Source organism: Theobroma cacao, chromosome 10 (assembly GCF_000208745.1).
Source record: "Theobroma cacao cultivar B97-61/B2 chromosome 10, Criollo_cocoa_genome_V2, whole genome shotgun sequence".
Taxonomy (NCBI): domain Eukaryota; kingdom Viridiplantae; phylum Streptophyta; class Magnoliopsida; order Malvales; family Malvaceae; genus Theobroma; species Theobroma cacao.
The window spans coordinates 234,801-252,143 of record NC_030859.1 but is presented as its reverse complement, the minus strand read 5'-3'; the positions used below and the strand labels follow the sequence as shown (position 1 = coordinate 252,143).

Here is a 17,343-nt window from a genome sequence, read left to right as displayed (position 1 = left end):
GCAAATCCCAGGGAATTTCACATATGGAATAGAATAATTATATTATTTTATTTTTTTATTATTATAATTTTAGAGAAAGCCTCTTTGTCTCGTCATTTTTTCCGTTTTTGTACAATTAGATAGAGTTAATTATAAAAATAGAATAATTATATTTTATATTAGATATAAAAAAAGAAAAAAAGAAATTGCTTATGCTTAAGTTTAAATCTATATGAAAAGATAGAGCATTTTGGTATATACCAAATCATCAATATTATTCAAATAGATCTGAACCACTGTATCTGCAAATGTTGCAAGGTCCAAAGGTGCAGTAATATTTCGTTATAGGGTTTTAATTTTCGTAACGTTGCACAATAGATAAATAAAACATATGCACAAAGAATTACTTCATTGATGTTTTTCTTTAAATTAAAATAGTATTGTCGTTTTATGAATAAGAAAAAATAAAAGGAAGAGCTGAGTCGGATTCACTCAAATCCAAATTGGTTTAGGTTGAAGCTTATTCAATTTATTTTATTTATGTAATTTTTGTATGCATGAATTAAATTTATAAAATTAATTTAAAAAAGAGAGAAGAATAAAATAATGAAATTATTTTTTGGATAAGTAATAAAAAATAAAATAATTAATTGAATAAAGTTAATAATGACTTACTAAAATTGTTGAGGGATCGCAAAATTATTTTTAATGGATTAATTCTAAATAATTATAAAGGCATAAGATAAAAACGTAGTAATTAAAATTGAAGATAATTTACAAAATTTCATTATTAAAATTAAGAAAATTTTAATTTCCATAATTAATATTCATTTTATTTTGACTTTCCAAAAAATATTCTTTTTATTTTAATAATTTTATTATATAAATTATGTAGCTTTTTTTATTTGGCTACTTATATAAATTATGTAGCTTATGAATAATGACTTTCAATATATTAAATTTTCTTAATTTTAATTTAATTTCTCTATTAGAATCATCGTAATTAACAAAATATGATTATATTAATATTAACATATATTAAAGTATAAAAAATTAAATGTTTTTAAAAAATAAAAAATAAAAAATATTTAAATAAAAAAATTTGCTTGATAGGATTTAAGAAAATATTTTTACATCCCCTCACATCGTGCACAATCAGTATCATCGTGTACATCCCCCCATATCGTGCACACGAGCACTATCATCATCCATCTCCCACACCACCATCATCACCGACTGTGCATCCCCCCACATCGTGCACACACACGATTATAGTCATTATACACAATATCAACTATCATGCACAACATATATATATATATATATATCATCATAATGAAATAGTGCATGAATCAATAACAACCACATATCACAATATAAAACCATTTAGCAAAAGCTTGTTCTCAAGGCACTTGTTTTAAGATAAAGTTGTATAAAATCATTCAAATGCTTTATACAAAGCAGTCACATTCCCAAAATGATTTTGAAATGCAATTCACTCACTTTACTATAGCAGGATATTATATCGCTATTTGATCGGAGGTGTCTCTAACTATTTTCACTGGCCGATCGCTCGATATTTACTCCAGCACGCCACCACAGTACTCTAACATTATCTTTGCACATCCTAACAATAATACAAACTCAATATATTTAATTACATATGTATACATGCAGCACTTCAATCAATTAATCCTTACTCAAATTTATGTTTTTCATCCTATCATGAAACCATCTTCAATTAACTCACATCTTAATATATTTTTACCAAAATTACTTATATCATTGCTTACGAAATTCCTTAGATTATATCACCAGCAACTTAATTATGATGTCACGTGTCTACTTCAACCTTTCTAAATAATTTCCACCCAAATCTATCTTATATTTCCACACATAATCCACATATATGGTAGCAACAATCATTCTCACTTTCACTCAATTATTTCCTAGTTTACATGCATTGTTATCTATCTAACTTTCAATACTTTGTTTCTCAATCCTCCATCCACAATATTCCTTTTTCATTTCTTTCAAACAACATGCCATACAATCTTGAAAATTTTCAACCAACTTAGGCAAATAAATCCTTTCAACAACCATAATTCCTCACAATATTTAACTAACCGTAGGCTTTAAAACATAGTGTTATGCTTACCGTTTTCCTTTTCCACTTTGAGTCCTTCATGTACCCATGGGTTTATTGGCTTACATGTTACCAATTTTTCTCCAATCAAGCCAATCTTTGTTGCCACAAGACATTTCTTTAAGTCACTAACTCATTTTCAAAAACTACTCAAGCCAAAAACAAAATTCTTACCGTTCCTTACTTAAATCACCAAAACCAAGCTTTTTTCTTCCTTTCTCTCTTTTTCTTTTTTCTCCTCCTAGGGTTTAGGTATGCTGAAAATTGGGGTTAGAAGTTGTAACTTTGGTGCACAAGGAGTTGGGAGAGGAAAGAAGCAAGAAGAGAAAGGAAATGGAAAGAAAACAAGGAAAGAAAATGAAAGAAAATTAAGCTTCCATGGGAAAATGAGAGAATGGCATTGGAAGCTTCAAGAATGAAGAAGGAACATCTTGCTGGAAGAGATGAGGACTGTTTTGGGTTGATAAGGATATGAGTCAAAGCTTCCTTTGGCTATGTTATGATCTTGCCAATGGGGGTTAAACGTTGGCCATGTCGACATGTATTATGTGATTAGATATCGATTTCCCAACCACACCACCGGTTACAGAATAGTGGTACTTGTGATATCTGTTCAAAGTAGCCAATGATTGCTTCTGATATACTTATGATCCATGCTACTAGGGTTAATTATGGTTTTATGACTCATGCCACTAGGGTTAATTGTGGTTTCTGTTATGATTATGACGTATGCCATAGGGGTTAAATATGGTCATAGTATGTTACGGGAGACCATTACTGACGCCGGGGCGTTGTAAAGACACCTAGGCGTTATGAAAAACACCAATCGTGGTGAGGTTGAAAACCCCACTAAGGTGAATCACCAATCTTGGCAAGGTTGAAAACCCCACTAAGGTGAAAAATAGCCAAAATCCCACTTTGGTTGGCTAGGTCAAAGGTATTAAAACCTCTTACTCTTTAAAAGAGCCTAGAGAAATAAGCACTCCTACTTAAGAAAATATTATTTATTAACTCTCAATTCTGAATGTCTCGTAACTAAGCCTAAGGGTCCTATTTATAGTATTATAGGCTCAAATCCTAATAAAACTCTAGTCCTAGTTGTCTAATACAATTAGAATAATTAATAAAAAATTTAAATAAAATAGGTGTTCTATTCTTAAATAGAACATGACTATCCTAATCAAATACTAATTCTTAAAAGTATTAAAATAAAAATAAGAAAAGAATCCTATTTTAAATAAAATAAAGAAAATAAATCCTAAATCAACTAAATTAGCAAAAACTAAATTTAATAAAATACAATCCTTGACGCTCCTGCGTCATTCTCCTCGGGTCAGAAAAACTCGGCTCTGACGAGTAGGTCTGGACATACTCCATGTTGATGTCTGGATCCATATATTGTCATAGTCCATACCAACCATTTGATCAAATTCATCCATTGTTTTGAAAGTTGTTTTCCATTCATCTCCAAGTCGTATTCGAATTTGTTGATCTCTTTTCTTCAAATCCATCTTCAAAAACACTTTAGAGCCAATGAACATGTCATCTAATCGAGGGATAGGAAAATCATACTTAACTGTAGTCTTGTTAACGGCATGATTGTCCACAAAGCTTCTCGATAAGTTTCCCGAACTTTGGTTGATCAATTTTGTTTGACCATCATTGGATAAGGATGAAGACACTTTATTCTCCTTAGAGACTAATAAGAGACATAAATGGTTTAACTCACAATAAGCTTTGCTTAAGCTAGGCACAGTGATGAGTGCTTTATCTTCATCTTGTCTCTTTGGTCGGTCTTCTGGCTTTAATGGAGTCAGCATAATTTTTACTCCATCCTTGATGAAGGAATAAGTATTCTTGTATCCATCATAGTGAGCTCGACGATCATATTGCCATGGCCGTCCTAACAACAAGTGGCATGCGTCCATTGGGATAACATCACACCAGACTTCATCTTCATACTTACTTCCAATAAAGAATTGAACACAACAGCACTTTGTTACCTTAACTTCGTTTCCTTTTCTCAGCCATTGTAGCTTGTAAGGATGAGGATGTACTTCGGTTGGAAGTTTCAACTTTTCTACCATGTAGTTGGCAATAACATTTTCACAGCTTCCACTATCAATAATGACATTACAAACCTTCCCTTGGGATGTGCACCTTGTATGGAATATATTATGACGGAGCCAACTTTCATCTTCTGTCATCATAGCAGTGTTAAGGTTACGACGTACAACCAGAGCTTTTCCATGGTCAGCAGAGACTTCTTCTATCTCTTCGTTATTGAATATTTCTAGCTCATCATCTACTTCTTCAAGGCTAGGTTCTTCCATGACTTCTTCTTCAACTAAAGAGATAATTCTTCGATTTGGACAATCAGAAGTAATATGCCCAAATCCTTGGCATTTGAAACACTTTTTGTTGACATTAGGAGCACGAGTAGAAGTAGTCTCTTTATGATTTAGAGTTTTGGAAGAGTTTACCTTTGGAGGTGGAATGGTTGCCGAACTCTGTCTCCCACGGTTTGAAGTGGAATCTTTCTGTCTAGATGAACTCATTGAGCTTTTTCGTAATTGTTGTTTCTCAACCTTTAATGCTAATCTGATGACATCATTTAGGTTCCAATATGGTTGTAGTTGAACAACATCTGTAATTTCAACATTAAGACCCCCAAGATAACGAGCTACAGTTTGTTCTTTAGGCTCATGGACATCGCACTTCATGTGAAGTTGCTCGAACTCCATTGTATATTCTTCCACCGTCATTGTTTTTTGCCTCAAGTTATGAAATTTGATAAAAATTTCTTGTCAATAATGCTCAGGAAGGAACTTACGCTTTAGTTCTCGACGCATCTTATCCCATGTTCTGATCTTGTAGCGGTCTTCTCTTTCTCGTTGTCTTTTGAGATTTTTCCACCAAATAGAACCGTGTTTCTTCAATTTAATTGCCACAAGCTTCACACGTTTTTCATCGGGAATATCTTGAAGCTTAAAAACTCTTTCTACTGTGTAGAGCCAGTCAAGGAAGTCATCAGGATGAAGTCTTCCTTCAAACTCAAGAATATCGACTTTGATTCTCAAATCTCTGGCAGCAGCAGTTCTCAGGCGACAAATAGGTACTTCTTCATCATAGGACAAATTTTGATGAAACGGGTTGGTATCATTCTCTTCATCACTAGAGTTGCTATTGTTTATTTGAGCATCACGTCTTACGAGTTGCTCTTGTAATTCTTGAATTTGCTGATGTAGTTCTGCAATCTCAATCTCGTGATCATCTCTTTGACGATTTTGACGTCTTGGCGGCATTTTATTTTACTATGGTGATGTAGAAAAAAAAAATGATGATAAAACTATAAAGAAATAAAATTACCCGTACAGGGAGTATCGAAACTTGACAACGAATCTGAACTTATACAGCGAATAATAATCCTCCCGCTCTGATACCAAACTGACGCCGGGGCGTTGTAAAGACACCTAGGCGTTATGAAAAACACCAATCGTGGTGAGGTTGAAAACCCCACTAAGGTGAATCACCAATCTTGGCAAGGTTGAAAACCCCACTAAGGTGAAAAATAGCCTAAATCCCACTTTGGTTGGTTAGGCCAAAGATATTAAAACCTCTTACTCTTTAAAAGAGCCTAGAGAAATAAGCACTCATACTTAAGAAAATATTATTTATTAACTCTCAATTCTGAATGTCTCGTAACTAAGCCTAAGGGTCCTATTTATAGTATTATAGGCCCAAATCCTAATAAAACTCTACTCCTAGTTGTCTAATACAATTAGAATAATTAATAAGAAATTTAAATAAAATAGGTGTTCTATTCTTAAATAGAACATGACTATCCTAATCAAATACTAATTCTTAAAAGTATTAAAATAAAAATAAAAAAAGAATCCTAATTTAAATAAAATAAAGAAAATAAATCCTAAATCAACTAAATTAGCAAAAACTAAATTTAATAAAATACAATACTTGACGCTCCTACGTCAATTACAATCTGCAATAATTGTGAAATCGTATTTATCCATTAATTTAAAATTTTGAAATTTAGATAGTTTTGTTATTTGAATTAGATTATCCAAAATTTTGTTTTTGATATTTATATGAGAATAAAAGTTCTTAGCCTAAATGTTCTGTGCAAGCTTAATCCAGCTGAAGGGATGTTAGTCACTTGCTGAGCTATTTGACTCACTCCTTCCTTCACTTTTTTTTTTTCAGGTTGTGATTTGGTCAAACACGTGAAAAACTTCAAGGAGTGACATTTCATAGGCTAGTATATGGTGTTAGTTCGCTTCAGAATTGTTTAAATGTTATGAACCTTTTGTTACCTTAAATTGTTTGTTCAGGATTTTATCTCAGTACCATAAATTTGAGAATTATTCTATTTCATAAATATATTTGACCCGTTTAGTTAGTTGGTTAAGATATATGTTTTGAGCCTTGCATGCTTGTAGGGTTTATCTTGCAGGTGTGCGGTGTCTGTTGTGCCTCAAGTCTGGGGACGTGGCAATATTTGTCTGGCTTTGTTTCTAGGACAAACAAACAAAGTTATTGATGTATAATAAAGTGGATTTCTATTTGGAGGCAGTGAACTGTGTTTATAATTAAAGTATCTTACTTTGAAGTTTAAAATCAAGATATTAAGTATCAAAACTGATGATAGTGCCAACATTACATTAGAAACTGGCTAAAGGTATGTCTCCGAAAACTGGTTAATGATTAATAATTAAGAAACTCGAAGTTAATATTGATGAAAATAGTGGAATTAATTATCTTATAAAAAAGGAAGAGTATGTCTCTGAAAACAGTAATTATTGGATTGTTCTTGAGCCTTATTGTGTGACATGGTGTTTGAATCAGCCATGATAGCATTTCAAAGGGAAGCAGATTGGTCGTGATTTGATTAAAGGGGGGTGTTGAAATTGAGTTGTGTCTTAACGACGATGTTTGTGCCCTCTGATAGCTATGCAGGTTCGCGCCAAAATTGGGTTCGAATTGGTGAAGGAGAAGAAGTCACGTGTGGAGTTCCATGTGATCCATTTTAGGGAAGATTAATGCGGCACCGTTTAGCTTTCATGCTTTATTCCTTTTAACATTTGCTGCGTTGCCGTTTTGTGGCTTTTGTATACTATCCACGTGTTGTGGTGTGGTGCGCGTCGCCGTGTCCGCCTCCGTCATTGGTTGTTTTGTTTCTTTAATGTTGATGAATCTTTGTCTCTCTCATGTACTCGGGTTATGCCTTTCATAAGGGAAGGAAATGAAATACAAGTGAAGATACCGAGCAAATGCTCTTCCTCTCTCAACTGGTTCATCGTTTTCACAAGCTTTCTCTCTCTAAATTCATTCACCTTAAAAACTTAAACAGGGAGCAGCTGTTTTAGTTTGGTAAATTAAGGGGATATACCTATGGGAAGCAAGGCTTTGGATGTAATTTCCATGCTCGTATATCTTCTCTTACGATACCATACACGACTAGTGACTCAAGTTGTCTTTTTTTTTTATTATTAATCTTCCATATCCAAAGGTCAATAAAGAGCAAATTCCACACAATTGCTAGATGAGAAAACCAAAAGCAAATTTTAGGGTTTCGCAGATGGAATCTATAACCTATATAAAAAGAAGATCTTAAGCTGTTTCTGGATTTGACCATGTCACCATAAGAAAGTGGAGATTCAGTGAGTAAGAGTTCATGATAGGTGAATATGGGCTTACAATTGAAATGGTCTAAAAAGAGAAGAATCATGTTAAGCTTGCTAACCAATAAAGATTGGAAGAGATTGAACTTTGGGGTCTCATCTATTTCTAATTATGCCATTCCCTCTTTTATTTACTATTATAGTTTTCATGAAAGGCTCTCTCTCTTGTCATTACTTCTGTTTTTGGATAATTAGATAGAGTTAATTATAAAAATAGAATAATTATATTCTATATTAAATATAGAAAAAGAAAGAAAGAAATTACTTATACTTAAGTTTAAATCTAGATGAAAAGATAGAGCATTTTGGTATATACCAGATCATCGATATTATCCAAATAGATTTGGACCACTACTTCTGCAAATGCTGCAGGTTCCAAGGGTGCAGTAATATTTCATTTGTAGGTCTTAATTTGCGTAATGTTGCACAACATATAAATAAAACATATGCAAAGAACGTTACTTCTATATTGTTGTTTTATGGATAAGAAAAAATAAAAGGAAGAGGTGAGTCGGATTCACCCAAATCCAAATTGGTTTAGTTTTAAGCTTATTCAATTTATTTTATTTATGTAATTTTTTTATGTATGAATTAAATTTATAAAATTAATTTAAAAAAGAGATAAGAATAAAACAATGAAATTATTTTTTGGATAAGTAATAAAAAATAAAATAATTAATTGAATAAAGTTAATAATGACTTACTAAAATTATTGGGGGATCGCAAAATTATTTTTAGTGGATTAATTCTAAATAATTATAAAGGTATAAGATAAAAACGTAGTAATTAAAATTGAAGATAATTTACAAAATTTCATCATTAAAATTAAGAAAATTTTAATATGCGTAATTAATATTCATTTTATTTTGACTTTCCAAAAAATATTCATTTTATTCTAATAATTTTATTATATAAATTATGTAGCTTTTTTTATTTGGCTACTTATATAAATTATGTAGTTTATGAATAATGACTTTCAATATATTAAATTTTCTTAATTTTAATTTAATTTCTCTATTAGAATCATCGTAATTAACAAAATATGATTATATTAATATAACATATATTAAANGTTTTTAAAAATTAACAATTAAAAATTATTTAAATAAAAAAATTTGCTTGATAAGATATAAGAAAATATTTTTAAAATATTGATATTTTAAAATAATTATTTTTAATTTATTATTATTATTATTATTATTTATAATTTTTCGAAATTAAAATTACCCTCTTTTTGCTATTATTATTTTTATTTATGATGTTATGTAATTCTAAATTATTTTTTATTAAAAATACACCCACGCATAACGGGGCACCACTCTAGTGAAATTGACAAGAAAACCAAAAGCAAATTGCACTGAACCTGAAATCAATTTCCTCACCAAGCGCCATTATAGTTGGTCGCCCTTCTGTGTCCATTCATAGACCATCCACTCAGAACCTTCCAATACAGCTCCTCATCGAAGACAGACAGATGTATTTGCACAGATAAAGTTCTGTGGTCCACTCCTTGGACTGAATATTAAATGTCTTATCTGATGGAAAAGATGAGAGCTCCATGTTCTCATTTTCTTGTCATTTCTGGGCTCTCAACCACCATTATTTGAAGAGCAAACCTAACACCAAAAACTATTCCATGTTTAACTTTTCTTTTCTTTTAATAATGAAGACAGATCCTCTCAACATTTACTTATTTATCTTGAGGTCATTTTTATTACTGGTCCTTTTTAATAATGAAAAAAGCATTGAAGTTTAATAAAGTGGGTTAATTTCTATTTGGATGCAGTGAAATGTGTTTATAATTAAAGGAACCTACTTCGAAGTTTGAAATTAAGATTTTAAGGATCAAAGCTAATGATATTCCCAACATTACAAAAGCAAGGCTATGAGATTTAATTAAATTGAAATATTATTTTTAATCTAAACTTCATCGAATTTTTTGGGTATGTTTGTATATCTCATGAATTTTTTGCATGTGTTTATTTTTAATCCCATGCACCGAAAGCAAATAAAGTTCTGTGGCCCACTCCTTGCAAATAATATGCCATGTCTAATCTTGTTGGAAATAATTTTTTAGCTTTCAATTTGAAAAATCAGTTGAAGTTTGTGTATCCTTCCACAACACACCAGGGACTTTGAGCAACAGAACCTGATCATAAGTTTTCCCCTTTCTTCCCCATCGATTGCATTTGCTTTCACCTTCTCATCACAATCACTTCCATACCAAAGAAGAAACTATGGCTGAATTGGTAGGAGGAGCATTTCTGTCTACTTTCCTTCAGGTGTTGTTGGAAAGAATGGCATCTCGTGAGGTTTTGAACTTCTTCAGCAATAGACAACTCAATGATGAACTGCTGCACAAACTGAAGAGAACCCTGTTGCCTGTTCAGGCAGTGCTGATTGATGCAGAGGAAAAGCAGATGAAAAATCGGGCTGTGCAAGAGTGGCTCGATGAGCTTAAAGATGCTGTCTATGATGCAGAGGACCTATTGGAGGAGATTGAATCGTTCACTTTGTCACGCAAGCTGAAAGAAGAACCTCAAACTAGCTGTACACCTCTGGTAAGGAACTGTTTCTCTTTTCCTAATCCATTTACTAAGAGGATGGAGCGAAAGTTGGAAGCGATCCTTAACAGGCTAGATGACATTGCAAAGCAAACTGATACCCTTGGCCTGAGAAATGATGTCGGAAAAAAACCATCACCAAAATTACCAACCACCTCTTTGGTAGATGAATCTGAAGTGTATGGTAGGACTGATGATAGAGAAGCTCTAATTAAGATGCTGCTTTCAGATGATGCAAGTTGCCATGAGTTAGGAGTGATTACTATTGTGGGCATGGGTGGGCTTGGAAAGACCACTCTTGCTCAGCTTGTCTACAATGACAGCACAGTGAGAGAGTGGTTTGAGCTCAAAGTATGGGTATGTGTCACAGAAGAATTTGATATGTACAGGTTAACAAGAATCATCATTGAAGGGCTCACTTCCGCTACTTGTGATATAAAGGACCTTAATCAGCTCCAGATTCATTTAAAGGAGAGACTTCAGGGAAGGAAATTTCTTCTTGTTCTAGATGATGTTTGGAACAAGAAATATGATGATTGGGAAGCACTGAAACGCCCTCTTAAGTCTGCGGCAGAGGGTAGTAAGATCATCGTGACAACTCGTGACGAAGGTGTTGCATCTGTCATGAGAACTACAACGTCAAGTTATAATCTAAAGCTGTTATCGGAGAAAGATTGCTGGTCCTTATTCATCAAGCATGTGTGCAGCGGTAGTGGAAATACCACTATTCATCCTGAATTAGAAGCCATGGGTAGAGAAATTGTGAAAAAGTGCAAAGGCCTACCTTTAGCCATAAAAACCCTTGGGGGTCTGTTACGCATGAAAGTTGATGCCAGGGAATGGGAAAAGATATTGAAGAATGATATTTGGGAGTTTTCAGATGATGAAAGTGACATTCTTCCAGCCCTAAGGTTGAGTTATCACTATCTTTCTTCGTATCTAAAACCATGCTTTGCATTCTGTTCACTTTTCCCCAAGGATTATGAATTCCAAAGGGAAAAATTAGTTCTATTGTGGATGGGAGAAGGCTTATTAGACGGCACCAAAGGAAATGGTAAGATGTTGGAAGAGGTAGGTGCTTACTACTTTGATGAGCTTGCGTCAAGGTCATTTTTTCAGCGATCAATTGGTTTTTCAGGAACAAGGTTTGTTATGCATGACCTAATGCATGACTTGGCTGAAAGTGTATCGGGGAAATTTTTTGCAAGGTTAGAGGATGATGGCTCTTGTGAAATTAATGAAAAGACTCGTCATTTCTCTTATCTGGTGAAAAGATATGATACATCTAAAAAATTTGAGGCCTTGAATGAAGCCAAGCATTTACGAACTTTTCTGCCTGTAGACAGAGGTCCGTGGAATTGGCTGAACAGGTATGTTAGTGACATTATAACGCATGATTTGCTGCCCAAGTTGGGGTGCTTAAGAGTGCTCTCTTTATCTTCTTATTGGAATATCCACATGTTGCAGAATTCGATTGGCAATTTGAAACTACTACGTTATCTTGATCTCTCTTATACTTACATAAAAAAATTGCCTGAATCAGTGAGTCATTTGTTTCATTTGCAAATTCTATTACTATCCTATTGCTGCGACCTTGTTGAGTTGCCTACCAAATTGGGAAGGTTAATCAATTTGCAACATCTTGATCTTAGAGGCACAAAGTTGAAACAGATGCCAGCACATATGGGCAAACTAAAAGATTTGCACAAGTTAACTACATTTGTTGTAGGCAAACACAGTGGGTCCAGCATCAGTGAGTTAGGGGAGCTCCAACATCTTCACGGAACCCTTTCCATTTTGAATTTGCAAAATGTTGGTTGTTCTGGAGATGCTTTGAAGGCCGATTTGAAGGGTAAGAAGAAACTGCAGGGGTTAGTGTTGAGTTGGGGAGATGAAATTGAAGATTATTCTAAGGATATGTTTGTTGTGCCTTTGTTCATGGAAAGAGAGGTAGAAGTACCTAAGTGTGTGCCTCATGAAGACTTGGATCATCAAAGAAATGTACTTGAGCAACTACAGCCTTCTCCAGATCTGGAACACCTCAAAATTTTCTATTATGGGGGTACACAATTTCCAGAATGGGTGGGAGATCATTCCTTTTCAAAAATTGTATCCTTGGAATTGGGCAATTGTGAGCATTGCTTGTCCTTGCCAGCACTTGGACATCTACGGTCTTTGAAGAACCTGTCTCTCAGAGGATTTCCTCGAGTAACTGCAGTAGGTTCTGAGTTCTATGGGAATGGTTCTAGTATGAAGTCCTTTGACTCACTTGAAATACTGAGGTTCGAGAACATGCCGGAGTGGAAAAAATGGTTGTGTTTGGGAGATGAAAATGGAACTTTCTGTAGTCTGCAAGAACTGTACATAATAGATTGTCCCAAGCTGAAGGGAGATCTGCCTAAAACACTTCCTCTTCTAAGGAAATTTAGGATTGAAAATTGTGAGACGCTTGGTAGTGCTCTCTCGAGGGCGCCTGACATGCATGAACTGAAATTAGTGAATTGTGATAAAATGCAGCTGCAGGCACTACCAACAGAGCTGCAAAATTTAGCAGTTGAAAATTGCAGTGTCCAAGATTCCTCACTGGAGCTGATGCTGCAGCACTGCACTCGTCTTGAAGGATTGTCTATTGGAAGTTGTGCTTCTCTTAAGTCCCTTCCTGAAGGTCGTCTACCTGTTTCCTTGAAGAGATTGATGATTAATAACTGCGGTGAGTTTGATTTTTCTAGAATCCTCTTGTGCACATCTCTACAAAATTTGAACGTGTTGAATGCCCTTGATTCACTAGAATCATTCTCATTAGGCTCTTTTCCTAACCTAAATAGCTTGAACTTCTCGCTTTGTACAAACATCAAGTCGTTTTCTGCATTAGAGGGACCTCACCAGCATCTCCCATCTCTCCATTCTATAAATATATTCGACTGTCCTAATTTTGTATCTTTTCCCAAAGGAGGATTATCTGCCCCTAATTTGACAATGCTTTATCTCTTCAATTGCAAAAATTTAAAGTCACTCCCCGAGCAAATGCACTCCCTTCTCCCATCCCTCGACTATTTGTCTGTAGCGAATTGTTCAGAGATTGAGTCATTTCCAGAAGGGGGCTTGCCATTCAACTTACAATTTCTTGATATTAGTTGTTGTAATAAACTTATTGCTGGTCGAATGGGATGGGGATTGCACAAACTCCGCTGTCTTACATATTTCAAAATGAGTGGAGGAGATATGGAGTTCTTTCCGGATGAGCAGCTGCTGCCATCCACTATTACCAATCTTCACATTTCGTGGCTTCCAAATCTCAAGACTTTGGACTACAAAGGGCTTCAACACCTTACCTCTATTCAGGAATTGGACATCAATTTTTGCCCAAAGCTCCAATCCATGCCACCAGAGGGGCTCCCTGTCTCCCTTTCTTCTATATCCATTTCCGACTGTCCATTGCTGACAAAACGTTGCCAAAAGGAGAAGGGTAAAGATTGGGCCAAGATTTCCCACATCCCATCGATAACAATTGATGGTCAAGTCATCATCGCCTAAACTCAATGTCTCAGAGAATTCATTTGGCTCAGGTATCCCATCTGCACTCTACATAATAACATTTGTTAATCATTCGTTTCATTTCGTATACTTTTGAGTTTTGTCTATAATGTATATCTTTATTTACTATATATTTTTTGTTTTAAAAGTTCTTTCATGAACATTATTGAGGCCTTTCAGTGGAGTTTATTTTCGCATTTCTTTTTAGTGTAATAGCTCAATTGCTTAATTCTTTTTTCTTCTTTCTCCTAATTTACTGCATGCATCATTTTGAACTTTTATTGTGTGATATTCCTTAATTGGCTAGTCTATCAGTAACAGCTTTAACTTAATCAGTATGTTTTTATATTTTTATCTTTCCATAAAGAATGCCCTAATCTTAATAGGTTTTTCTGTATTTCTTTTTTTTTTTCTTTTATTTAGAAGAAAGAAAACAAGAAAAGGTTAAAAAGACCAGGAAAGTGTGAGGCTGCTGAAGTTGTATTTGTTTAGTACAATTGCATTTGGCTCTGTTTTTCTGGCATGAAGTTGAACTTCCAAATCATTGTTTGGAAGTTCTATTCCTTTGCTCATTCATTTATTATTTTTTCAAAATCCATCTTGGCATGCAATTTGAGAGCTTCCAGGTCTATGAACATTTGTTTTTAATTTGAGAGCTGCTGATGGCAGTTCAAGTGAGTTCATATCTTCTATCAGAGGCATTTTTGCATTTGGTGATGCATTCTACCATATCTGTTATAAGAAACATAAGACCCAAATTTACTTTGTGATCATTGGACATTGTTTTTTTTTGCTTTAGTTGTTATGTCATTGTGAATCTTTGTAATTTACTGTCTTAGGCTCAACACAAGTTTTTACTATTTTTCTAGTTGGAAATTCAGGTGTCTGACCATATACGAGTAATCACTATAATTCAACTTCCATGTATGATGAATTTTACAACTATATTTGTTGGATATAATCGAAGAAAACAACCTTGATCCAGCATATATCTTCCCTTTTATGTCAAAAGCAACAAGAACTTAGAATTCCAAGCAATGAATCTTACATTCTCAACTTCTTTTAAATAGCAGAAACCATACGGTCCCTGTAGTCTTGAACCAACGCACTGCCACAGACAAAACAAATTGAAGCCATGAGGAGCTTCTCCTTCTCCTTCTCCGCCGTTTTACTGCTTCTGTTACTTTCTTTTGGTAAGGTTTCCATTATTCACTAAATCTATGCAGCCCTTTAGCATTAAAAAACAAAAGTAGGATAGAACTGTAAAGAAATGAGCCTTTGAATGGTGTGCAGATTAATCATTAATCAGACGTGTGTTTTATGATTACAGGCAATCAGCTGATGATGGGACAGAGCTGAGAGTGTGAGCAGTCATTTCCAAATCCAGGCTGCACACAAGATGAATGCAATAATCTTTGCATTCAGCATTTTGGGAGAACTGGGAAATATGGAGCTCCAGTTTATGGGGTTTGCTTCACGAGTAAAACTTGTATCTACCGTCAATGTTAAAGCCTCAAAGTTACAACTTGGGCTACTTTTATCTTTGTCTGGCTTTGTTTCACGGACAAACAAACAAAATCATTGAAGTTTAATAACGTGGATATCTATTTGAATGCAGTGAAATGTGTTTATAATTAAGGGATCCTACTTTGAAGTTTAAAATCCAGATTTTAAGGATCAAAACTGATGGTAGTGCCAACATTACCTTAGAAACTGGCTAAAGGTATGTCTCTGAATACTGGCTAAAGATTAATAATTAAGAAACTCGAAGTTAATATTGATTAGAACAGTGAAATTAGTTATCTTATAAAAAAGGAAGAGTATGTCTCTGAAAACAGTGATTTTTGGTTTGTTCTTTGGCATTATTGTGTGACATGGTGTTTGAATCAGCCATGATAGCATTTCAACCATTTGGGCACAAAAGTTGCAACATCATGAACGTAAAATGGTTGTTATTAAAAGAGAAGAAGATTGGTCGTGATTTGATTAAAGGGGAGTGTTGAAATTGAGTTGTGTCTTAACAACAGCGTTTGCGCCCTCTGATAGCTATGGAGGTTCGCGCCAAAATAGGGTTCGAATTGGTGAAGGAGAAGAAGTCAGGTGTGCAGTTCCACGTGATCCATTTTAGGGGAGATTAATGCGGCACCGTTTAGCTATCATGCTTTATTCCTTTTAACATTTGCTGCGTTACCATTTTGTGGCTTTTGTCTACTATCCACGTGTTGTGGTGTGGTGCGCGTCGCCGTGTCCGCTTCTGTCATTGGCTGTTTTGTTTTTTTAATGTTGATGAATCTTTGTCTCTCTCATGTACTCGGGTTATGCCTTTCATAAGGGAGATACCAAGCAAATGCTCTTTCTCTCTCAGCTGGTTCATCGTTTTCACAAGCTTTCTCTCTCTAAATTCATTCACTTTAAAAACTTAAACAGGGAGGGGCTGTTTTGGCTTGGGAAATGAAGGGGATATAGCTATGGAAAGCAGGGCTTTGGGTGTAATTTCCATGCTCGTATATTCTCTCTTACGGTACCACACACGACTAGCGACTCAAGTAGTCTTTTTTTATTATTAATCTTCCACATCCAAGGGTCAAGAAAGAGCAAATTCCACACAATTGCTAGATGAGAAAACCAAAAGCAAATTCCAGGGAATTTCGCATAAGTAATCTATAACATATATAAAAAGAAGACTTAAAGCTGCTTTTAGATTTGACCACGTCATCATAAGAGAGTGGGGATTCGGTGAGTAAGAGTTCATGATAAGTGAATATGGACTTACAATTGAAATGGTTTAAAAGGAGAAGAATCATGTTAAGCTCGCTGACCAATGGGGATCGAAAGAGATTGAACTCTAAAGTCTCATGTATTTTTATTCACACCACTCTCTTTTTTATTTATTGTTATAATTTTAAAGAAAGCCTCTCTCTTGTCATTCTTTTCGTTTTTGTAAAATTAAATATAGTTAATTATAAAAATAGAATAATTATATTCTATATTAGATATAAAAAAAGAAAGAAAGAAATTGCTTATACTTAAGTTTAAATCTAGATGAAAAGATGGAGCATTTTGGTATATAGCAGATCACTAGATTTGGTAATTTTGTACACGACACGTTAACACCACACGAGAAGATACGAGTTAAACAGGTTTTGGATTTAGCCTTAACGTGTTTCGTGTCTAATCGTATCTGACATGTTAAGACACGAAATTTTCATGTCTTAATGTGTCAGACATGACAAACACGTTTAAACACGTTTACTTAATCGTGTTTTCGTGTTTAATCGTGTTATCATGTTTAAACGTGTATACGTGATACATTTATTAACCTCTTAAAAATTAATAATTAAAAACTATTTTAACCTTATATAAATAATTTTAAATAATTATTTTAATAAAATTTTTTATTTTATAAAAAGTATAATGTAAT

General features: G+C 34.1%; 3 protein-coding genes across 5 annotated transcripts in view; 2 read left to right on the top strand and 1 right to left on the bottom strand.

The window, feature by feature from the left end:
- On the bottom strand, positions 3,445-4,890 carry LOC108663577. Its single transcript, XM_018128736.1, has one exon. The coding sequence runs from the start codon at positions 4,888-4,890 to the stop codon at positions 3,445-3,447; it is 1,446 nt and encodes a 481-aa protein (XP_017984225.1).
- Positions 9,910-17,343, top strand: part of LOC18585736 (putative disease resistance protein At3g14460) — a 22,679-nt gene continuing 15,245 nt past the window's right edge. Inside the window, exon 1 of the mRNA XM_018129060.1 lies at positions 9,910-11,366. Coding sequence (XP_017984549.1) covers positions 10,062-11,366 — 1,305 coding nt within the window. The 5' untranslated portion in view covers positions 9,910-10,061. The remainder of the gene's footprint in view (positions 11,367-17,343) is intronic.
- Positions 11,941-15,576, top strand: LOC18585739 (putative disease resistance protein At3g14460). Of its 3 annotated transcripts, none has more exons than XR_001929781.1 (3): positions 11,941-13,954; positions 14,996-15,115; positions 15,253-15,576. XR_001929781.1 is itself a non-coding variant. In XM_018129063.1 (2 exons), exon 1 carries the CDS (start codon positions 12,060-12,062, stop codon positions 13,920-13,922), a length of 1,863 nt encoding a protein of 620 aa, XP_017984552.1. In that variant the 5' UTR covers positions 11,941-12,059; the 3' UTR covers positions 13,923-13,954; positions 15,253-15,576. The 3 variants fall into 3 exon arrangements, 1 of the variants encoding a protein (XP_017984552.1); XR_001929782.1 differs by having other exon boundaries at positions 14,993-15,115; XM_018129063.1 differs by lacking the exon at positions 14,996-15,115.